Source organism: Polypterus senegalus, chromosome 5 (genome assembly GCF_016835505.1).
Source record: "Polypterus senegalus isolate Bchr_013 chromosome 5, ASM1683550v1, whole genome shotgun sequence".
Classification (NCBI taxonomy): Eukaryota; Metazoa; Chordata; class Cladistia; order Polypteriformes; family Polypteridae; genus Polypterus; species Polypterus senegalus.
The window spans coordinates 67175223-67200726 of NC_053158.1; the positions used below are offsets into that span (position 1 = coordinate 67175223).

Here is a 25504-nt window from a genome sequence, read left to right on the forward strand (position 1 = left end):
AAGGTTAGGCTGTTAAATACAATCAAATGGATTCATTAGTATTAATATTGTAGCCTACAGTATTTTGCCCATCCAGCCAGTCACCCCTCTCCTCCACCCCTGTGTTTATGACAAGCCAGCATCTACGTGCATAAGGCATCTATTGCCTTTTTAATCAATGCATACAAAGCAAAAAAGAAAAGACACTCTTTGTTGATTTAATGAAAGTCAGCTAAACATATTGTTGATTAAGATGTCAGAAAGACACTTTGATGAGGTAATGGGTTTTAGCTTTAAAACATGTCAGTTTAATGTATTATAGTCCATTATATGCATTTGATAAAGGAGGCCAGATATCTAATAATTAAAATTATACCAACTGTAAAATCCTATTAAGAAGTGCACAATTGAAGGCCACTGTTAATTTGCCTGCATCAGATAATATAAAAAAAATTCTAGGGCATATGAGCAGCACTGCTGTTAAAAAAAAATCTGCATGTAATAATCCACTTATAAAATCTCATAACTGTAATAAATGAAGTAAACTATAAAAACGCTTAACCATCACAGGCACTGAAATAACAATTTCACAACATATACAGTAAGCAAAGTTGAAAGAAACAAAAAACACAAAGGTGTAGGGAAAAAACAATATTTACAGCCCTTATATTTTTCTATTTGGCAGCATAACAATTGCCTGGGGGAAAATACCACATTTACAAATAGGTGTCATCAAGAGTGCACACAACTAATGCACACTGCTAATTAAACCCCTTTGTCATTTATATTTATTTACTGGAAAGGTATTAAATAATATAAATGAAATTAAAATGTCAGTCATGTGAGTCATTTTCCAACCTGCTATATCCTAACACAGGGTCACGGGGGTCAGCTGGAGCCAATCTCCACCAGCACAGGGCACAAGGCAGGAACAAACCCTGGGCAAGGTGCCAGCCCACCACAGGGTACACACACCCACATACCAAGCACACACTAGGGACAATTTAGGATCGCCAATGCACCTAACCTGCATGTCTTTGGACTGTGGGAGGAAACCGGGGCACCTGGAGGAAACCCACGCAGATACGGGGAGAACATGCAAACTCCACATAGGGAGGACCCGGGAAGCAAACCCTGGTCTCCTAACTGCAAGGCAGCAGTGCTACCTCTGCGCCATCATGCTGCCCGGAATTAAAATGTGTCAAAGCAAAATTCAAGGAGAAACAATAACAAGACAAGCCACAAAACCATGCAAATTTAAGGGAAATTGAATGATGCAATTGTTGTTTATGTGCATTCCATCAAAACAAGTCTAAAAGTTGCACCCATCAAAATGTTGGTATTATATGTGACATGCAGTGGTTAAGCTGGACATATCTTGTTTTGGATGTAGGAGTGGGTGGTATGGTCAAAAATGCATACCATGTTATAATTAAAAATTCTAACAGTTTCAGTAAATACTGGAACTGTATATGTTTTTTCTGATTGAGACATTTTCTTAAAATATAGCTCTTGATTAACCTTCTTAGCATTTTGTTAACCCTCAAAATATGAAAACTAAAACAGCACTTTTCTCCACAGTCATTGTCCGAGATAGAAAGAGCAATCTACACCCTGAAAGCATCTGTCATTACACTCTTTTGTCAGTGCACATTGGTCTACATGCTTTTGTCCCAGATGTTTTTGTCGGTGCAGCTGTCTATTTCAGATGCAAGAAGTAGTTAATCGATTATATTCAGTATAGTTCATGAAAATGGTTCATGAGTCATAACCAAAACAATGTTTTCAGTTCATCTGAAACAGTGAGGGAGAAGAGAGAGAACAAGCTATGTCTTCTCTTGCATTTACTTCTTTTGAGTGCTTTCACCAGAGCAGTCAGGTTTTCCTGGTCTTTCTAATGGATATCCAGCAATGCATCTGTCACTTCTCTCTCCAGTGCCAATCCCCATGTGTGCCGTTTCTGTTTCCTATTTATTGTGGCAAGCTAACCATTGTATTTGGGGAGGAGAATCTCCTTGTGAGATCGTGTAAAGTGGTCTCTTGATTGTTTTCCTTAAAGTATTGAAACTGCAATTGGTGTACCAGATCCCAGATCTCATCTTTGAGACCTATAACTTCGTTTTGGGTCACCACAGTGGTCAGGGCATTGTTGAGTTTGGTCTGTGTGTCTTGACTGTGACCCTTGGCTGTCAAAGGAAGCAAGGCCACAATTATATATGAAAAACCTGATTTATGGTGAAAAATACCTGTTTGCCAAATTTCAAGTCTGTGGCATGAAAAACAAAGCAGTGTAAAAAGAAAAAATAAACAAACAATAGATTTATAGATTTGAAACCTAAAACATGTAGTTTGTTCAAACTGGATTGTCAGTCAGTCATCTTCCAACCCGCAAAATCATATCACAGGATCACGGGGGTCTGCTGGAGCCAATCCCAGCCAACACTAGGTGCAAGGCAGGAACAAATCCGTGGGCAGGGCACCAGCCCAGCACAGGGTACACACACACCCGCCCACCCACACACCAAGCACACACTAGCGACAATTTAGGATCGCCAATGCACCTAACCTGCATGTCTTTGGACTGTGGGAGGAAGACCGGAGCACCCGGAAGAAACCCACGCAGACATGGGGAGACATTGCAAACTCCACACAGGAAGGACCTGGGAAGCGAACCCAGGTCTCCTTACTGCGAGGCAGCAGCGCTACCACTGCACCACCAATAACTGGATTGTTAAAAACTATTTTGATCTCTACTTTTGCATAAATTTTAATATGTACTGTTGATGCCCTGGTGTAATTTTCTGCTTTTATATGTGTGTTCCAGTTCTTCAAGAAGTGACTGACCCTTCATATGCTGGATTAAAACACTTGTTACTTGGTGCCATTCACAAATGTTTGGGTAACTTCGAAGATGCTATCCAGGTATGTATTGAAATAATCTATTAAAAAGAAATAAAGGAGTCTGTAAAATGTTATAAATAATTTTGTTTCACCTCAGGGATCTTAAAAACTTTTATAAGTAAAAACCTTCCTCCTCTTTACACCATCTTATTTACTACTAGTGACTGGGAGCCCGATCGAATCGGGCTACAAATTCAACGTTTGTGAAATCCATACTTTCTCTGCAAAGAATTATTTGTTTTGTTAAGTCCTTGAAATGATTTTGTTATCATGGCACTGATTTGTGGTTAAAATAGACCTTTTCAGGCGCCGCAAGGCACAGGCTGCTCGATTTATTTTAACCCGTGCTGCATTTGCGGCTGCTCGAGCTTCTTCAGTCACTTGTGCACGGCTGGCACAATGTCTTTCAGCGTTAGTAGCATTCAGTAGCGCATGTTCTTCATCTGTCCTTTGTGTCCAATTTGCACAATTTCTTTCAGCGTTAGTAGCATTTGTAGCCATACGCCGCTCATCCATTTGTTGTGCTCGTTGTGTACATGTGGTCGCATTAGCAGGTCTACGTTCCACATCAGTCATGTGACTTCATTTCCTACGCATCCTTCCCGCGGCCGCTGCTCGAGGTATTGCTGCGAACACCATACATACGGATAGTATCAAATTATATACAGTATAAGGATTTACATCTGATAGGTAAAGGCATTTTCAGATGAATTATAGATATAGGCCAATAATTACCAAAGGTTTAGATGGTAATATTGTCATAACTCTTCATTTATATCTGCTTATTCTCCAGTATGCATTAAGAAAAGTGTTCATTTTTATAACTAGATTTTATAGATCTGTAATATTACTGTTACTGTTATTACTGAAATTGGATGCTCCAATTTTTTGGTGCTTCAGATAATTTTTTTTTTTGTTTCTACGACTTTTTATTTATAAGTTTAATTTTCAAGCTTTGTTTTTTTTAATGAGTCAGAATTTTATTTAATGTTTTCATTTTCATATCTTTTAATTTCATATTCAACTGTGTCACATCGCCATCTAAGGGCAGATAATGGGGATTTGATCAGTGAAGAAGTGCAGTTAGCCTTGATTTCACTGCTTTGGTTTTAACTTGTAGCTCTTTTGTCTTGTCTAGTTTCTCTTTGGTAAAATAATAGAATTTTGGTGAATGGCACTTTGCAATTCTTGTCTGATTACAATTATGGCTAAACCCTCTGGCTTGAAAAACAATTCACAACACTTAGAAAAGGCTTCCTTTTCTTTTTAGTTGTACTTTCAATCTTTGGGAAAGGCTTCTTTTTGTTTTTGATTTTACTCCAGTAAGGAATTGGCATCTTCTAGTTAGCAGCTTTAAACATTATAGCAGTTGCTCTATTGACAGTTTTCATTTTGTACATTTTTGTTCAAATTTCCTTAGGCATTTGTTTGTTACCAGGTTTACTGTACAATCTGCTAGAATGAAAATATTTTTATACTTTAATCATACTGGTTTCATCATTATTTTGCATTATTATGAAGTGTTCCATTCAGAAATAGAATAAACTGCTATTTTGGTTACTGACTGATTGCAAATGTCATAATTTAACCAATGTTTGAATATACAATTGCACAATGTACATTGTTTTGCACCCAGGAGCAGCAAAAGATAAAACTGCTGTGGTTTGTAATAAAAGTAGTAATGCATTGTGGTATGAAGTCATTCAAGTTGTGCCAATTCTCTTCTGGGAAGGAAGAGAACCACAGATGCCATGGAGCATACTGTAGATGGCCCATTCATATTATGTTGAAGCACTGTGATACCAACGATGTGTCTTTGTACTCTGCCTTATTGAAAAATGGCACCAAAGCAACTGACGTGAAATATAGTATGATAATAAAGCAGCAGAGAATGACTGGATATTACAGATACACAACACATCATTACATCCAATATCCTTGTGATGTGCTGTTTTAGAATGTTGTCTGCTTTGCACTGTTGTACACACAACCACTGTGTAGAATTTATGTGTTCAACAGCCCAGAGGCAGAAATAAGACTTATTGCTGAAAACAATCTGGCTCCCATCCACGGCAGTCCAGGCCACTCACGTCTGACATCATTAATGGTGCAGTTTGTGATGGCTTGTGGCCAAAGGCAGACATCATAATGGATATCAAGAATGAAGTCCTAGCTCTCCAGATCACTGGCTTATTGTGTAATGTGTTACCCAGTGATACACTCAGAGCAACACAATTCAGTAGATTATTCAAATAATCAATGTAGAAACTATAAGGTCCTGTTATACAAACCACCATTCCTCCTGGAGTGGTGTTCCACTTGGTCTCCCAGAAAATTCCCAATTGTTGTAACAGCTTTCCTAAGATCATGACCAGTATTATTCTGCCTGTGCTACAGTGCATTGGGTTGTACACTGGGGACCATAATGATAAGTGGATTAACCCCTGTCAGGCTCACTTAGCTATTCAAATGATGCACAAACATTTGTCGAGGCATTCATGAAGTGTTGTAGTACAGTAGTACAACAAGCATGCAGAGTTCCCTATGATTCAGAACTATGTAGTTAAAAACTCCCATGGGGGAAGCATTGATTAAGAACCTGTGTTAATTTTGAACAGCATCACGATGAGGACAAAGAACAAGATAAAAACAGAGTATTTGTGTTTGTTTATTTGTTTCAACATCAGCCACTGTGTTGAATCATATGTGTTCATTTGTTAAGGTGTTTTTTTTTTCTCCACACTCTTATCTTTTTATTATGAAAATGAGATAAAGCAGGCATTAAACAAATGAGGATGGAGCTTATGCATGTACATACATGCTACACAAGTGTCCAGGTTTGGGACTTTGAAAATCTGGTCACCTTGTAATTTATCGTCAGAGTGCCACATTCATCTGATATCCATAATGGTCACTCACTGTAATAAAGTTTGCCTATCACTTCTGTTATTCCCTAACATTTTGTTATAAATGAATAGCTTTGCAAGTCCCATTTCATAAACATTACGTGGACCTAACTTACACAAGCAAAGAAAAAATTTTTTTTTTTTTTTTTTTAAAGGTTATGTTAATTGGCAATTGCAAATTCTGGTTATGTGCTTGTGTGAGTGAGAATGGTTTTTTTGATGGGCTAGAGTCCTGTCCAGATCTGTTTTTATCCTTTTGCCCAGTCCTGGGGCCTCATGTATAAACGGAGCATACGCACAAAAATGTTGCTTACGAATGTTTCCATGCTAAAATCGAGATGTATAAAACTTAAAGTTGGCGTAAAGCCACACACATTTTCACGGTAGCTCCAACCCTGGCGTACGCAAGTTCTCTGCTCGGTTTTGCAAACTGGCAGCACCGAGCGTCAAAGCAGTGCTACTGTTCCTGCGTGGTTACCCTTTCTTTTTTAGATCCACATCCCTGACACGGCTTTATACACTGAAACTAACTGCATATTGTTTATTAGTTTAAGGCATCTCATTGCAATTAAACTGAATCAATATAATGGTCCAGGGAATAGCCAAAATATTCCAAATACTATAGCTGCTTTAACGTTGTTACTCTCACTTCTCCTTCTTCTTCTTCCAACTACTCCCATTAGGGGTTGCCACAGCAGATCATCTTTTTCTGTTTTACTCTCACTGCACCACTCGGAGTATTTATATCACTGTATCTGAGTGGGGAATCACAGATCTACAGCAGCTGATCAGAAAGAGAATTATCGGGATACAGCTTCAAGCACACGCTGCCTCAGCCATGCTGTCTATTGAACTGCTCTCATATGGCAAATGCTTCAGAGCCTTTCCTAAACGGACATTGCGTTTCAGAAACAGTTTCATCCCAAGAACTATAAACGCACTCAATCAAGTGCTCCTTATAGAACTGTTTGTACTCATTTATTAGTACAATCGCCTCACTGTAAACTGTGCACTACAGCTATAATATTGCACAACCTGAGCCACTTTATAAAGCGCATATTTACATATGATAACAATATCATTTTTAAGATGCAATGCAGAAAAATATGTTTATTTTATAATAGAGATAAAACCTTAACTTCATTTAAATAATCTATATTGTTAATAATTAAACATGTGAGGACACAGTGTTGCTGCGCTATCAAGGATCTGGCGCTCCATTCACGGATTGTTCCTGCCTCATGCTGTATTCTTACTGGGACTGGCGTGACACTGGATGGACAGAATAATTTAACATGTACTACTGTACAAAGATATTTCAATGTTCCTTAAATGTTTTAAAGAATCGGCATTCTAAGCTTACAGATGGCTTAACGTCTATTACAGAGCTGATTGTGTGGCAATTGGGTATTTGGAGAAAGAAAAGTAAGAACAGGAAATGTGTTTTAGTATGTTTGAAAGAGACAGTACTGCTGCAATCAAGTATTTAATCGAAGGTCGCGCACGGCACAGCAAGCATCTTGCATGAGACATGAACAATCACTGCACCACCGTGTTCCCATGTTTAATAACATGCTTTGACTCCTATCATCATGAAAATGATATCATGTATACATCAGAGTATTTTAATTATTCTGAGAGCTGTAATATTATGAATGTAATGGATTCTGTGTCCTGTCGGAGAACGATAAAGCCCAGAAGCACGTAGTGATTCACACACATAGAGCACATAGATTAAATAGTAGTAGTAGTTTATTTATATAGCGCCCTTCACAGACAAAAGGTCACAGAGCACTGAACAGCAAATACAGAACAAATACAAACAGTTAAAACAAAACATAAACAAAACCAATAAAAACAATAAATAAACAAACTGGAACTATTCAGCACTGATTAAAAGCTTGTTTAAAATGAAATGTTTTTAGTTGTTTTTTAAAATAGTCAACAGACTTGACTCCATGCAGACCACAAAGCAGGCTATTCCATAGTCTTGGTGCCACAGATTGAAAGGCATGATCCCCAGTTTTTAGCTGAGTGGGTAGGACAACGAGAATGCCCTGTTGCCCAGATCTTAGAGTCTGGCAAGCTGCATGGGGTTGGAGCAGGCTGGTTAGGTACTCAGGGGCCTGTCCATGCAAAGCTCTGACAATAAGTACCAAAACTTTAAAATGAATTCTATAAAACACTGGGAGGCAGTGCAGTGTGTACAGAATGGGAGTGATATGATCATTCCGGCTAGCACGAGTTAGGAGCCTGGCAGCTGCATTTTGAACTAACTGAAGGCGTGAGAGAGAGGACTTGCTCAAACCTGTAAAGAGAGCATTTACAGTAATCAAGCAGTGAGGAAATAACAGAATGAATAAGAATCTCCAATTCTGATTTTGAAACAACATTTCTTAGTTTTGAGAGATTTCTTAAATGAAAGAAACATGAGTGGCTGACTGACCTTACATATTCATCAAGTGTCAGGGACTGGTCAAAAATAACCCCAAGGTTACGTAGACTCGACTTAATAACAGGAGAGACAGAATGAAGAACAGGAGGAGCAACAATAAGTACCTCAATTTTTCCTGAATTCAACTGCAGGTAATTACTACTGAGCCAGTCATTAACCTAAGACAGACAATCAACCAAAGTGACCAAAGTATTAATTTGGTTAGGCTTAAATGAAAAATAAAGCTGTATATCATCTGCATATAGATGATATGTCCTTAAAAGACTTAATATATCTGTGATAGAGGAAGAATATATAAAGAGAAAAGTACAGGTCCAAGAACCGAGCCCTGTGGCACTCAGATGAAAAGCCAGCTACACCGACTGAGAAACTCCTATTTGACAAATAAGAGGAGAACCAGTCCAAAGCAGAGCCAGAGACACCTAAAAGCTCTAATCTATTAATTAAGATCCAATGGTACAAATACAAAACAAAGCTTTTAACGTGCGACTTTAGTTACAATGGGATTTGAGAAACTAGTAAATTAAACAATTTTAAGATGAAGTTTATGATGTTCTACTTTAATGACAAAATAAACTACATGATTAAAGTGGAAATTTCAAGATTAAAGCTGACATTTTGTGCTTTTTTCCCCACTATGTGCCTATTATTTTTTTTTTCTCTGTACCCTAATAAGCTTTCATATGACACTCAGACGGTGGGCTACGACTCGCCTTTTCATGACGACTTTGATATGTGACATCTTCTTTTTTTATTTCGGGCACTGTGCGACTTTGTGAACTTGAGCTTTCCAGTTTCTCCGACACACTATGTCACTCGATCAACTTCCTTTTGTTGTTTATACCGCTTTTTAAACAAACAAATAGTACATTTTTCTTTGCCACCACTTGGTATTCGCTGAAATTCTATTTTCCCCCGTGCTTTTGCCATTGTCTTTTCACAGAAGGCTGAGCTTAAGGGCTATTTATATTGATCTGAATATTCAAAGAGGCGTAATTCTGGGAGGAGTTGGAACAGAAAAGCAGGCACGGGCACATGTGTTACTTCTTACGCTGACCAGGATTTATGTAGCGGAAGAATGTGGAAGCTGCCGTTCGCACAGATTTATGCATCTGGATATTTTTGTGCGTACGAACATTTCTGCTTTTGTGCTTACACCATGTTATAGTGTGAATTCTACGCACAGCGTTGTGCATGAGTCCCCTGGTGAGGTACACTAAAATAGATTGAGAAGGTTCTAGAACCCATATATTGAACTCAGTCCATTAAGTGTTACATCTCTCATGCACCACATATCTAGCTACAGTAAACATAGAACAACCTAAAGTGGGATTTAAGCTCTTTGAGGTAGTGTTTTAGTTCATGTGCACAGAAATTATTTTTTTTACCAAAAAAAAAAAACATTCAGAAACTGAAGGTGTTTCTGTTATTTTGAGCAAACATATTATACATTCTAGAAATTGGCTATTTCAATGGGACCATTTATTACTATACTTTTTAGTGTGTTTCAAAACTAATGAGCTCGTAGCTTAAAAGTTTCTGAATTACTTTTTTGAAAGTGAGAAACTGATGACCTTCAATTAGAGAAACAACTTGATTTACTTCTTGTATTACACATATACTTAGATTCTTATATGGTGAGCTGTGGTAACCACTGAAAGTGAACTGAATAATATTTCAACAAATGAAAAAGATTATTGTCATTCACATGGTGCATAGAAGTAGTGAATATTCAAATTCAAACTAAGTATACATAATAATTTTAATACTGTTTGTAAGAATGAACTTTTTTGCTGTAAAATTAAAATTACTAATTTGATCTTTATGTAGTTCTTCCAGTTGGCAGCAAGAGATGAGCTGGGTAGGCAAAACAATTACTACATTCAGCCATACTCTTGTTATGAACTTGGCTGCATTCTTGTTGAAAATCCAGAGGTAAGAACATTTGAAATTAATTTTTCAAATGCATTTATAACTGTATATAATATTTAGGCTTTTTTTAAACATTCTGTAAATAAGTTAATTAATCACAGGCGTATCTTTGTATTGAAGCCCTAAAGAGTTTGGTTTATGAAATTGTCAATTATACTTATTTTCTGTACATTGCTGCAGTTATAGGATCATTGATTGATTAAGTATTCTGTTTACTTCTCATTTACTTGACTATAGAAGTTACAGTATATCATTTTATATATATATAACTTTGTGTTATGACCAAATAACTCAATTTTTGTCTCATCAGTCCAAAGCACTTTGTTCCAAAATGAATCTGGCTTCTCTAAAGGAGCACTTGCATACAACAAGCGACTCTGTTTGTGGTGTGAGTGCAGAAAGGGCTTCTTTCTCATCACCCTGCCATACAGATGTTCTTTGTGCTAATTGCGCTGGAATTGTAGAACGATGTACAGATACACCATCTGTAGCCAGATGTTCTTGCAGGTCTTTGGAGGTGATCTGTGCGTTGTCTGTAACCATTTTCACAATCCTGTGCATATGCCGCTCCTGTATTTTTCTTGGCCCTGGGTTTAACAGCAACTGTGCCTGCGGCCTTCCATTTCGTGATTACATTCCTTACAGTTCAAACTGACAGTTTAAACCTCTGAGATAGCTTTTTGTGGCCTTCTCCTTAACCATGATACTGGACAATCTTTGTTTTCAGATCTTTTGAGAGTTGCTTTGTGGATCCCATGCTGTCTCTCTTCAGAGGAGAGTCAAAGGGAAGCACAACTTGTGATTGACCACCTTAAATACCTTTTCTCATGATTGGACACACCAATCTATGAAGTTCAAGGCTTAACTAGCTAATCCAACCAACACATACACTCACAAAGTGAAATACTGTAACTTCTGTATATACTGTGTACTGTATATATAAACACACACACAGAAGGGGATATCAAAAAGTAAAAAAAAAAAAATTACACTGCCTTTATTTTTTGATTTACCCTCATATATAGGAGAGTCTAAAAGGTGCTAAATGAAGTCAGTAGAAAAATTTGATACTTGCTGGGGAGACTGAACAGCCATTAGCGTATTTAGATGAACTTTTAACTCGATACATGAACAGAAACTTAAGAGCACCTAAATATTCATGTCAGTATACAATCTTTCATTTATTGCCACCTTTTATGCAATCTAAATGAATTATTTTTTTCATTATCATTAGCTATACTTTGGTTAAACGGATTTAATTTAAGGGATGCATTTGTCACAATATTAAGACAACTTCTGAAAAATAACTTGTAAGCAAATTAAAAGAATGTGGGGCATTTGAGTGAAAGAGCGGATGTAATAGCACAGGAAAGAAAGAAGAGAATAAAGGAAAAACCCAGCATTGTTACAATCATGAAAGAGGCCTGCAACAGTGTGATAAATCAAGTGTAGTAGTGATCATTCGATCATTGCTCAACTAGTTTTCAGTGATTGCAGTATTTTGATAGACTTTGGCCTATAACAGGTAAGATAATATAAAAGACAAATTTGAATTTATAGATTCATCTCTTATCCTTAAAGCAGTTCCAGGCCTGGCCAGAAATGGATATGTAAATGCATATCAAACTGTAGGGTCTGATGTCTAAAACTGCATTGGACAAGGGAGTAAGTAGTAAGGGGATTTTATATGTTGGGTGAGTTACTATGTCTGTTAGACAAGGCTGCTGACTGGTATAAAATAGCTCAGAGAAGCAGTGGGGTGTTGTCCCCCAGCTCCCTATGTGTTATTCTTTAATTAAATAAACTCAGCATTTTTTATATTTTCACCTTCTGAGACAGGAGAGTTTGGTATGAGAGCATCTCCTTTGTATTTGTCTTTAAATGGACTCAGAAACGGTGTGATTGACAGTTTACAGTGTGTGTGTCTATCCATCCATCCATTATCCAACCTGCTATACCCTAAGTACAGGGTCACAGGGGTCTGCTGGAGCCAATCCCAGCCAACACAGGGTGCAAGGCAGGAAACAAACCCCGGGCAAGGCGGCAGCCCACCGCAGATGTGTGTGTCTACCTTACTCCAAATACCAGTCATTCACTACTGTTTTTATATGTCTTTTCACATATTTAATTGCTGACTTTTTAAAAAAATCTAGTATTTGTGGGTTTTCATCTTTCAAAAAAGTGTTTAAAGTTTAGAAACGTTAACTTGGAAAGGCTCATAATTTTTGCACCTTTTCTTATATTCAAAGCTGTCTAGATCGTATAGTTTTGCATTTATTATATTTCACCTTTAAATATTCTATCAATGTGTGTCATTTAAAAGGAATAACTGTAGCATGTACATTTCATTTATAGACTACAGGGAGAGGACGAACATTACTTCTACAAGCCAAGGTAAAGTACAATACATGCTAACTGTCAGTATACTGGGATATTTTGTGCATAATCACATTCAGGTTAATGGAAGTTTTATTATAAAGTTGCATATACAACAAAGAGCTATTTTTGTAAAATACTTATGTCAAGCATACATAAAACAGCTGTAGTAATTTGTAGTTTTAAGGAGATATTATTTTGTACAGTTAGTGGTAGTCCTGCATGTGGAATTTAACTTCAAACTGGCGAAAAATTATTAAACAGCAAACAAAACAATAATCTGTAGAAGTTAAACTAAATGTAATTGCCCCTTTCACATGTTGCATGTGGAGTCTCTCCCATTATCTGTCTAGATTTGTACCATTGGCACGAGGTTCCTCGTTTGTTCCCCAGCCCCCTCATAACCCTGTGTTGGAAGAATTGGATCCAGAACATGAATAAACAAATAAATATATGTGTAATTGTTAAGATATTGCTTATCCTGTACCAGTGAAATTTAGTTACTGCAGATATTTAATTATGCATATTACGAAATAATACGGTGTTAACTATTCTTAGGCTCACAATGACTTAGATTTTGGCATTACCTCTCAATATTTTGTAATCAAAAAATAACAAAACTTAGAAAGGTCAGTCACATATTGGGCATCTGGTAACTCATTATTTTATTCTTCTCTGATTATTGGTCTGTTGTAAAAAGTGTTTTTTATGTGTACCTATTTGATGATACCTTAAAGTACCCAAAAGAAATCCGCTTTGTAAATGTACAGCATGATATGCTGAATGAGGAAAGACATAAATTTGAATTAAAACTCTCCCTGGGGAAACTCAGCTGTCTCTGCATGTAGACAATCCCTGCAACTCTTGCTTTGGTGACAAAGGTTCAGTGATCTAGAGATTAAGACAGTGGAGAATTGTTGTAAATGTCCTACATCATATAATGCTGTATAAGGAGTACTTTAAAAAGCATCATTCAGTGTTTCTAGTGTGTTTTTAAATCTACATGTATAACTATTTAACTGAGGGTTTATCAATTTATGTTTTTATGTACATATTTGCTTCAGGCGAAGCGCTGATTAGTTAAAAGACTTGCACAGGGTGACAGTTATTCAATATTGAGAACAATTTTGTGATTTACTGTATGACTGTTTGTATGAAATATTCATCCATCCATCTTTCTCTTTCATAAAACCGCTTATCCAGTCAAGTGTCATTAGAGGCAGAAGCCTATTCCAGCAGCACAGACCATAAGGCAGAGCATTGTATTAATTGAATTGAGTGGAACTGAATTGAAATTACCACCAGGCAACATACTGTAGTTACTAGGACTTTGTCTGGTGTTACAGCCATAGACATAGCAATAGTAAAATACAGTTATCAATGCAGAATACAATATATGACAATGTCAGCATCATTATATACAACAGCAGTAAATGACAGAACAGTGAACACATCAATATGAACAACATATGAAATTGGCCCCATATAATTTTAGCTGGAAACAGGTGGTTGGAGATCTGAGGATTTTTTTTTATTATTTAAATTATCTCCAAAGATTTTCATTCTAAAGTATAGCTTTATAAGCAGGGAAATAATCTTTCAAAATTGCAAGTTCATTGTAATTGACATGTCAACAATGCAGGTTCCTCCAGCATCTGTGTGTGTGTGTGTGTGTGTGTGTGAGTGTGAGTGTGAGTGAGTGTGAATGTGTAAGTGAGGTCCTGCTATAGACTGGTGCCCTATAAAGGACCATTTCCATGCTTGTGCCTAATACTGCCAGGACAGTCTTTGGCCTTCCATGAACCTCAAATGGATTAAGTGGATTTGAGGATAAAATGAAATGAGATGAGGCTCACACTTCTCCACCTTTACTTCACAATGTGACCCTGAGTATTTTGCTTTAGAAATGTTGTAATGTTCTTGTTTGATATGCAACATAAACAGTGACATATACTGTATTTAAAAAAAGTTAAATTAAAATGCAGCACATCAGTTTGATAAATAAATAATTGTGTTTTCTCATTGCAGGAAGAATTTGCTGGCTATGATTTTGAAAACCGACTGCATGTTCGGATTCATGCAGCACTGGCATCCATAAAGGAGGTTGTCCCAAAATGACATCCCAGCTCTTCTGAAAAACACATAGAACTCAAGAGTCTGCACTTTATGATGTGCGAAGCACTGAAAATAAATAAAAATCCCGGCTTTATTTATGGAAGCCATAAGTACAGATGTACTTTAAAATGTATTCCTGTTGTTGGCATCAATTCTAGCTCATATAATAACAGAAGCGTTTTATCAAGATGTCCTCAGCATTTTGGACTGAGGAACTGTCAGAAATTCCTTTCCACAATAGTTTATGAAGTGCCCTTGATTATGTTGATCTGATAATCATTTGCTTCAATGTTTCTTTTATTACTGTTTCTCTCTAAATCAAATAGGTTTATGAAAAGCACATATTTAATTAGTTATTTGTGTTCATCTGACATTCAAGCAATTAATCTGTTAAATTTGACATTTTTATCTCTTTAGCCAAATATATTTTGCACTAAAGAAGAAAAAGAAGCTTTGTATATTTGTGTAACTCCTGATGAGACATCACCCTTATCATTTCATTTGTGTTTATTTATTTAAAGGACATAGACTCATCGGCAATACCTGACTCTTAATCACCTATGGCTGCCCTTAAAGGGGCTGCAAGGATGTTTTCTTCAAACTAGGTGGACATCAAAAAATCATATAAATTGTATAGTTTATCTACAAAATGAAAATCATTTCAAAATAACAGAATTTTTTAGAGTCTTAATAGAATAGCGCTCTTAAACTGAATTCAGGTTTGAAAATGTCAGTTGCTGGAGTTTTTAATAATTATTTATTGAAAATGAAAATCCTTTTTACAGAATGTGAATCAAGTTGACTTGTTCCCCGCCTACTTGACTTAGTTTATCAATGTGTACTGATATTCTTTATATTTATGGACAATGAAGGCATAACATGCATTTCTCTTTGGATATTTAGAAATGTAGAATGGATTCTGAGAAAAAATGGTGACCTTGAAGAGACAAGAATGCCATTTTGACAGGTTTCACTTCAGAAAAAGGCAAAATCAGTAATCCATTTTGAATACCTAAAGCCAAAATACTTCAGGGTAGTGGTGGGCTTGTGTTTCAGAAGAGATTACAGATATGTGTGATCAAAAGAAGCATTGGCCATTAAAGTCAGGTTAGAAAAGTGCAATACAAAAGGGTAAATCTTATCAAATATGCAGTTTTGCAAACCAGTTCACACAAAATTGTGAATTCGGACATAAATACTACCATTTCATAACACTTCACAGTAAATCTGTTTTTGTTTGGAGCTAACTGGTGTGTATCGTAGATTTTATAAAACATCGCAAATTATTAAATTCACTTATTTGCGGGGTCATATGCACCATTAAACCAAACATACATGTTCATTCATGTTCATATTTTGTAGCTTCACATGAAACCTGGAAGAGCTAGTAGCTGTAAATGAATCACTTATTTCAAGGTCGTGCAACCTAAATGAATATAGGCTGTTATACACAAGATGTGGATGTGTGAATCCAATATGTTAAGTTTTGTTTGTTTAATTTTTTTGTCTTACATTGTTTACAGTTTTATCTAAAGAATGCCCACTGTCTGGGCGTTCTCTACTTTTAATTTCAAAATAGTAGAGTTAGAAAATAATGGTATCTAGTTTTGGCTACATACCTTTGCTGCTTCAGCATGCTGTCAACACATCCTTTATAGGTCATGATCAAACATAATATATATCCCAGGTATCTAATCTTTACATTTTAAAGGTCTGATTATTGTGTGTATTTATCCATCCATCGTCGTACTTGTTTAATCCAGTCCATGGTCACATGTTCCAGTGCCCAGTCCAACAGCACTTGGCACAAGGCCGAACAAAAACTGGATGGGGTGCCAGTAGGATGGACTCATAGTTTCAAATTCTGCCTTCCACACAGAGGGATATGTTGTTGATCCCCAAGGGGACATTCACTTGCTGAGGCTGCAACATGGAACACACATAGACAGTGTATCTAACCAAAGTCACAAGATAATAATGTTCAAATAAGTGACAGTGTTTAAATTTGTAACAGTGACTACTGCGACTAGGAGCCGGACTCATACTCAGTTGTAAACAATACTGTATACTGTACTGTATGTTCATTTGTGAGGCAATTCCGGGATTGGCTTTGTAATGAAATTCAAGAAACATTTATTTTCAATGTTTCGTCACCACTTTCACACATTTTATAACACATCGTAAAGAGTAAAAGCAATCTATCCATTTCAGAAGTACTGACATTTTTACTCATCAAGTGCATTATTGCCAAGAAACACTGTACATTAATGCATTTCCTGGTACCAATTCAAATGGAAATAAGAATAAAAACAAAAATCAGATTTTAACTTTGAATGCAAGCAAGTAATTCTGTTCATACTGTATCATGATACTGTGTTAATGTTATAAAAGTGAATGCAACATTATTTTTCAATTAGGTATTTTTAATTTTTCGCTTGAAAATGCATTAGGAGCAGAGCCAGCTGCTGCTTGATTAAAGGCTACGCACATTTATCCGTGTGTTCCATGTATCACAGTGCCGACCTATCATGCTTTATTACTAGGACACTTTTAGGAAATTAATTACATTTGTAATGAGTTAGAGATATAAGGAGGACATCAACAATTGACCTTCTTAATAATAACCCAATGAAAACAGAAAGGAAACTAAAATGGCTACAATATGAGTCGTTCAGTAAATATTCTTTTAACTTTGTTTATTCATTTCGTTTTAGCAGTGTGTACTTGTTCTCATTTTAGAGGAGAAGCTTCTCTTTAGCTCTTCTTTCATGGCCACTATAGGATCATTTATTCAGGTTTATATATACTAGCAGTAGGACATCAATACTTCGCCTTAGATAATGGCCAGACTCATAAATGCCCCGGAATGTAGGTGCAGTGAAACACTAGTCAATGAGTTGAATTATTCAGCAACTAGAATTTAAGTCATTATCATTAAACAAAATATGCCTTATTGAAGCCAAATATGGGTGATGGCTATTGATAGTGACAAGGTGGCTCCAATGAAGATAAGAGTTCAAACCTGTCATCGAATCACAGGTCAAACTGGTTTTAATTCTCTCCATTGAACATATAATGTAGGCCTTCACTTCTAGGCTTGTCCATACTTGGATACTTACCAACATTATTTGCTGTGTTTTCTGCAAGTTGAAAACAAGTTAAATTGATGACAAAGTAAAGGTTAACTTTGTTTTGGAGGAGAATGATGTAAATACTGTCAATGAAATAATGAGGCTGGGTAAACTGATAGCTTAATCTGTAAATCCCACCCAAAATAGAGGCAGACCCATTCCTATAGTCTCAGTTCCATTGATTTTTTTAAGCTACGTACCTCAAGAACTTTTAGGCGCAGTAATTTAAATTTATATCGTATAAGTGATATATTTTAAACAATGTAGTTTTTATGGAAGAGCACATGTTCCTAATGCTCTCTGTTTTTCCTTTTCCAGAACATTGACAAGTGAGTGGTTTGCACATTTTACTAAGATCTTTAACACTGATTAATTTATCAATAGTACTATTTGAAATAGAACTATTCGATTGGTCTGAGGTCAATGCCTCTTTGTCCACCACTCCTTCATGAAAGAATCCATCCCTTTGTATTTTTACACAGGCCAAAAAGAAATTTGCAGCACGTGGCAGGGCGTTTTTTTTTTAAAGGTGTGCTGCTAGGATGCGAAAGATTCAAAGTTGTTATTGATGTCTTTGCTAGTTAAAAACAGATAGATATGTTATTCCACTGGGCTTGGCTTTGAGGCATAATGCTTACATCCATGACATCATTTAACCGATCTCCCCATCATTTTTAGAATAGTTAACATACCTTACATTTTCGAGAAGCAAGGTTTTCCTAAGCTTTGTTGAGCAATACGGGTGCATCTTGAGTGGCAATGGTCCCTCAGTGCAGTTGAACTCTGGTTCTGTTCCCAGTAAAGGTACGCAGTTTGCTTGCTTTCCTCTTGTTTGCAGGGTCTCAAACCATTCTGTTAGGTCACTTGGGAGGGTTAGATTGGTCGAGTGTCTTTTGACAGACTGGCATCCCGTTTGGTGATAGTTCCTGTGCTGTGCACCACAACCATACTCTAGAAAATGTGTCCTGAGAAGTGGATAGGCAAATTTCTAGAAACTGACTTTAACTTACCTTTTTTCACATTAAGACATTTCCCCCATTATAAAAATAGTTTTATTGAGTGTTTAGGGTACTTACAATATCTGGTTATTTTTATTAAAGAAGAAATTTTATGAACAGATCTATTGAACTTCTTTTTTCAAATATTGCACATCATTGGCCATCTTTATTTATAGAAGTGCCACTTGCCCCAAATGTTGTTAATAATGATATGACAGAGTGCTGAAATTCAAACTGGGGAAATTGCATTTAGGACTGAAGCCAGAAAGCACTTGTCTACACAAAGAGTTGAGGGAGTCTGAAATAAACTACCGAGACATGTAGTCGAAAACTTCACAGCCTTCGAGAAGAATCTGGATGAGATGTTGGGACAGCTTAGCTATTAGCTAAACCAACAAACTTGATGGACTGAATGGTCTCATCTTGTTTGTCAAATTTCTTATGTTCTTATATTCAAAATCATTTCACGTTGCTAATTTTTTCTTATTTTTCAATATCACGATTTTCAAAAATTTTGTTCTTTGTAATAATTTAGAGATCATCTTAAAAGATTTAAGTGGAAGTGTTTTGTGTTACCTTGTTTCCAGTATAAACCTGCAGGCACAAGACACCTCTCTGTATTTGTTTTGGAAAACACTTTATTTACATTAAGAGCAATAATCAGGACAGTGTCCCCTTTGAGCATCTGTAATGCTACTTAAAAAATTAAATGAATTAATGTTTTGTAATGGAAGATAAGATGGCAGGTGACCTACTGCTTAGCACTAATATATTACAGTCCCAGTCATTGTCTTTGTTGAGGTTCCATGGTCTCTTATGTCTCCCACCTCCCAAAGATAAATATGATTGTTTAATTGTAATCTCTAAATTACCCAAAGTGAATGACCCTGACCAGGATGCTCATGGCTGCTGTGATCCTATTGTTGGATAAACAGGTTTTAAAATCGATGTTGCTGCCTCCCAGCTCCACGACTTTGCCTCTGTGTGCACCTCCTTACTGTACCCACATAGGTACTCCAGTTTCCTCCGTCCAGGTGACTCTGAATTGGTCCAGATGTGAGTTTGTGTCCTGCGGTGGAGTGGCCACTCCTGCATGAGTACTGCAGCATTCTGTAATGGACGAAGCGGGTTCAGCACAGTGGACGGAAGGAAGTCTCACTTCTAGGTAACTGCAGTATAGGCAATTTTTAAATACCTCAGTTTACATAATCCAAATGTCAAGTGAATAACAGCATAACAAAATACAAGTATTTATAGCAGACAATAAGGAATTATTTAAGACAGAACTTTAGTTAAATAAGAGGTAGCCTGTTAATTCTAAAGTTAGTATTTTATGAAAGTCTTCACTTCAGTAGTGGATTCAGTAATTTCCAGTGCATGCCATTTATCAATCAATGTCTCTTTGAAGTTAAATTTCACTGTAAACCTTTATAAAATAATCACAGCGTAGATTGTGTCCAAAACATTTTAACTCTCTGGGAACATAAATAGAATTGCAAGGCCCAAGGTTAGAAGATGTGAATGGAGTCACACCTTTGATAAGTGTTGTACAAAATCTACAAGTAACAAGGTAGATCTGTCACGAGGTGGTGGTCCTCGTGTACTTGGAGGTGTGATCAAGACAATTCTGTACCTTGGCAGTGTGTTAAGGTGAGATGTAGTCACTTTAGGAGCGAGCTGCTCGGTGAAATGACAGATGGTCTAGCCTTTACTCCTTGCTGAAATGTAGAAGTGCACAGTTGTATTTGTTGCCAAATGCAGGGGCTATTTATGGTGATTTTTAGTAGACAATCTTTGAATAATCCTGAGTAATGAACCCTTGTACATTTTCTTGTAAATTGAATCAACTGTATCAACGTGTGGATGTGTTAGATATTTAAACAATGATGACTGTTATATCATCAATATGTAGCTATAAAACAATAATGTGTTGACTAATTTTGTTTAAAATAAAATCAAATTGCTTAAATTTTTATACCTTGTGTTGCATTGTGAATGCCAGCAACTTCATGTTCAGAGTCAAGCTGCAGACAATGCAGACATTTGGGTTTCAGAATGTTCAGTTATTCAGTACAAATATATCCGTTATATAGCACCCCTAGTTGATGTCGCAATACAGAAGTCCATTTCATTTAAATACCCTTCATCAAAAGCAGTTGGCTTTTTAACGCTTATGCTTTGGTGTTATGGTTACACCCCAACCTGTTTAAATATGTTGACCTGACATTCTGGACTCTGACCCTGCGGAGCAATGCACCAGAATGAGGAGACTTGAGAGTACGAGACAGAAAATCGTGGTGTGGGACACACATTGGCACTCCAGCGGGCTCTACATGTGGCAATGAAGGAGCAGCACTCACCCATCACCTGTAAGTCTTTGCTTGTCAATTATTTGTTCTCCACTAATCATTTCTTTTAAGTTTTCAGAAGCTAGAATAAATAATGGACAGACAGGGGGGTGTATTTTAGATAGTAGGCTACATGCTGTTAAATTACATTCAGCTACCATTAAAGGTGGAGATTTGTCTATTGAACTCTTCAGTAAAAGAGGACTAATGTAGGGTGGCACCCATGGGTCTTGTCCTGGGTTCTACCTGCATGGAGTTTGCATGTTTTTCCTGTATGCTCGGGTTTCCTCCCACAATCCAAAGACATGTAGGTTAGGTGGTAGAGGGAAATGCTAATTTGGCCCATTTGTGTGGATGTGCGTGTGTGTTCACCCTATGATCATCAGTCGATTGTAACGAGTGCAGAATGCTGCTGCTAGAATCTTAACTAGGGAAAGAAAATCCGAGCACATCTCTCCAGCTTTGATGTCACTACACTGGTTACCTGTGTCATTTAGAATTGACTTTGGGATTTTAAAGCCTTAAATAATCTCGCTCCGTCTTATATTTCAGAATGTCTTACACCTTACACTCCAAATAGCAACCTTAGATCTTCCAATGAGTGTCTACTTAGAATTCCAAGAGCTAAACTTAAAAGAAGTTGTGAGGTGGCCTTCTGCTGTTATGCACCTAAAATCTGGAATAGTTTACCGATAGAAATTCGCCAGGCTGATACGGTGGAGCACTTCAAAAAAACTGCAAAAAACTCATTGTTTTAACATGGCTTTCTCATAGTTTCATTTTAGTTTAATTCTGATATTCTGTATATGCATTTAATTATTATTATTCCTGGTGGCTTCAAATTCTGTACTAACCCCTACTTTCTCTTCTATTCTTTTTCTGGTTTTCTGTGGTGCCGATCTGTGCCACCACCACCTGATCAAAGCACCGTGATCTCCCTACATTAATGGATTAAAGGCCGGAAGTCCACATGACCGTCATCATCAAATTCTTCCACGTGAAGCCTGAAAACCATGAGGACTGATTGAGATCATTAATATTAGGTAGACTGCCTAAAGTGGGCTGGCTGGTCTTGTGGCCTGGAACCCCTGCAGATTTTTTTCTCTCCAGCCCTCTGGAATTTTTTTTTGTTTTTTCTGTCCTCCCTGGCCATTGGACTTTACTTTTAGTCTATGTTAATTAGTATTGCCTAATTTTATTTTTATATTTTGTCTTTTTTCTCTTTATTCATCCTATAAAGCACTTTGAGTTACATAATTTGTATGAAAATGTGCTGTTGTTGTTGTTGTTCTTATGATGGAATGGCATCCAGTCCAGGGATTGCTTCACTGTGTCCCTACCGTGCAGAAGTGGGTTAAGAAAATAAATGGCTGGATGCCACTTGTTCAGTAACTTTCATCGTAAAAGGCTAAATTAGCAATACTTAGAAGGAATTCTCAAAGCTAAGTTTAAAACAAACAACCAGAAGGACAAACAGAAAAAAACTGAAAACAAAGAATGTTCCCAATAGATAAATAATCTCAAGCTTCACCTTCAAATATACTTAAATAAAGATTGAAAACCTCTGAGAATGAAGGCAGGCAAAAGACATCGTGTTTAGAACTCACAGTTTCAACATTTAGACTTGAGCAGTTGCGAATGCCCTAAACTGGTGCTCAGATGGCAGACTCATAAGCAGCCTACCTGCAATTCAGTAAGAAGAGAGAAGGAAACCGGCAAATAAATCCTGCAAATACATGGGGAGAACTCCATGGTCAACCAACTTCTTTAGTGGTGTGGGAATCACCTGTAGTGCCTTCAGAACCTAACCCTAAGCCATCCATGTGCCGCACCAACAAGCATGGGGCTCACTCTGACCAATAGGAAACCCCGAACTGAACCATGTGACTCAAGCCTGCTGTGCCCAGGTGCATGTTCAGCAATGTGCAGATGGCCAGCCTCATTCAGAATGGAGCAACCGGCAAACTCGAAACGAAAAAACTTTCTGGTAAACGGGTAAATGTCTAACGCAACACTTTAGTTAGGTTGCAAGGTAGATCACTACTCCTGACATCACATGAGAAACGTAGGCACTGCTGCCCTGCCAGATTACTAAAGAACTCCTAAACACTGAAGCCCCATTTCTAGGCTTGGACATATTGACATTGTTAAGAAATTAAAGCATTTTGTACTTGTGACGATTATTTATTTTACTGCTTTCACTACCACGCCACACTGAAATTTAGCCACTGCCTTTCTGTTGTGCCTTCTTAGATAAGCATTGCTATTGCACCTTCCAGTCACATGACCAGTGTCATCCAATGTGTGATGTCACCAACTTGCATCTGTAAAACATGGCTGAGTGGTCTGTACTGTATCATTTATTGTTTTGTCTTGATTTCTGACGGCTCCTTTTGTCTTTCAACTTAAATTGTGTTGGTATGTTCTGCCCTTCCAGTTTTTGACCCAGTATTGCGTCCAGAATGTTCTTTTGTCTAAACCCTTCATCTCCTGATCATTATTGAACTTTCAAGGGCACTTATTTTTCCAACTGTCCTTTTTTAATATGCTGCTATTTTTTGTTTTGTTTTTCAACCACAGCCTTATAAAACACTAGGATGAGTGATGAAACAGTTTCAGAAAGATCAGATATTTCTGTAAGAACAAGTTGACTGCTGGCTTATGCAGCAAATGTTTAAAAAACATTTATTAATATGCTTGCAACTTAATCAGACTTGTCTCCTTCAAAGTATTCTCGTCCTCTATTTATACACCGCTCCCAACATTTTTCCCATTTCTGGAATGCATGCTGGAAATCACTTTGTGGAATGTCACGTTGGTCCCATGGCGAATTTTCGATCATTTAAAATAGGCAACCTTTCCAGGTGGATTTCGACTTCAGGGAAAAATAAAAATCCTTGAGGGCTGTACAGCCACCCACATCCATCAGCTGTTAGGACATGTTTCAGAAAGTCTTCATCGGCATGTGAACAATCTAACAACTCCTCACTGACGGTCACACAATTTGCTTATTGCTCATCTGTTTTCATGTAAACATTAAACATCTGCTTAGGTGTCAGGCCATGTTTCTCTGCCTCAAGTGTTCCATTGTGAATAACAGAGTTCAATGTTATAGCAGAGAAGTGAACTGATAGCGGGCAGAATAATAGCTGGCATCACAAGATTCTCGTCTGGTGCAACCCTGCTGCATAATATGGATGGGAGGCAACTTGCCAGACATTTTTCATTATGACCTGTGGCTCCAGGTTGCTGGAATACCAGAGACTGCCTAAAAGTACTACTGTAGTACCTGCTGTCTTTTTGTTTTCTTTGCATTTTGTCCCGTCTTGTTTGTACCTCCTTGCTTCAGTGTTTTGTGTTAGTTCATTTTGTTTCTCCAGGTTACTCAGTTATGTAATTAAATAAGGTTTATGTTGACCTGATGAAGTGCTGTAGGCAGGTCCTCTTACTGCGCATGAAGGCTATGAGTATAGATAGATAGATACTTTATTAATCCCAAGGGGAAATTCACAAAGTGAATCCAGAGAGCATTCTGACATTTAAACTTGCTGCACTCTTTATTGAGTTGTAGATTTCATTTTAAATGGATACTTTTAACATTTCTTCTATCAGTCTTCTCCCAGTAACTCATAATGACAAAGTGAAAACATGTTTTGAAAAGTTCCAAAATGTATTAACAATCCAAACGTGAAATCTGTCATTTCTGTAAGTATTCAGAGCCTTTGTTGTGGCACTGCAGACTGCGGTTAGGTGTCTCCTGTTGGCTTTAGTTCTCCTTGTGATCTTTCTAGAAGGTGAATTTGGAGTCCATCTGTGGTAAGCTTGACTGATTGATTCTTATCCTTTCTTTTGTCTGTTGAATTTCAATATATTTTTTGAGAATTTCGCTCCTGTTTGAAATTGGCATGCTAAAAGCATAAAGAAGGTGAGTGGAATGGATTCAACTGTTGTGATGTTGTCATTATTTAAATTTGTTCTGAACTCTATGCATGTTTCTCATTAATCCCTTTAGTGTTGATTTGCAGTTTAATCTTAAGAGATTTAATGTTAATCTTCTCAATGGAAGTTTGTATTATTTTGTTTTATTTTTACTGTGAAGACATTTTGCTTTCCTGTATTTCACCATTTTGAGGTCCAGCTGGTTTGCTAGGGGCGTGGCCTCAGAGGTCGTGTTCAGTGATGTCATCGATGTGATGGTTTAAAAGCCAACAGCACGGAAACCCAGTTGTCTGTGTCTGTGGATACCAAGTGAACAGTCTGTGCGATTTCCTCAAAAGACTTTATTGGCAAATAATAGACTTCAATTTTGGTCTTCCTTTCTGGTTTGATGACATGATTTGCTACTTTTAATTTCCAGGTCCTT

The 25504-nt window shown here is 37.1% G+C and overlaps 1 protein-coding gene across 2 annotated transcripts in view; it reads left to right on the forward strand.

Annotated features, from left to right (window-relative positions):
• ttc39c (tetratricopeptide repeat domain 39C) overlaps positions 1-20766 on the forward strand; it is a 191058-nt gene extending 170292 nt beyond the window's left edge. For both annotated transcript variants that reach the window (XM_039754748.1, XM_039754749.1), the window contains 4 exons: positions 2804-2901; positions 10072-10176; positions 12529-12567; positions 14578-20766. In XM_039754748.1, the coding sequence (XP_039610682.1) occupies positions 2804-2901; positions 10072-10176; positions 12529-12567; positions 14578-14667 (332 nt within the window). In that variant the 3' untranslated portion in view covers positions 14668-20766. The remainder of the gene's footprint in view (positions 1-2803; positions 2902-10071; positions 10177-12528; positions 12568-14577) is intronic.
• The last annotated feature ends 4738 nt before the right edge of the window (positions 20767-25504 follow it).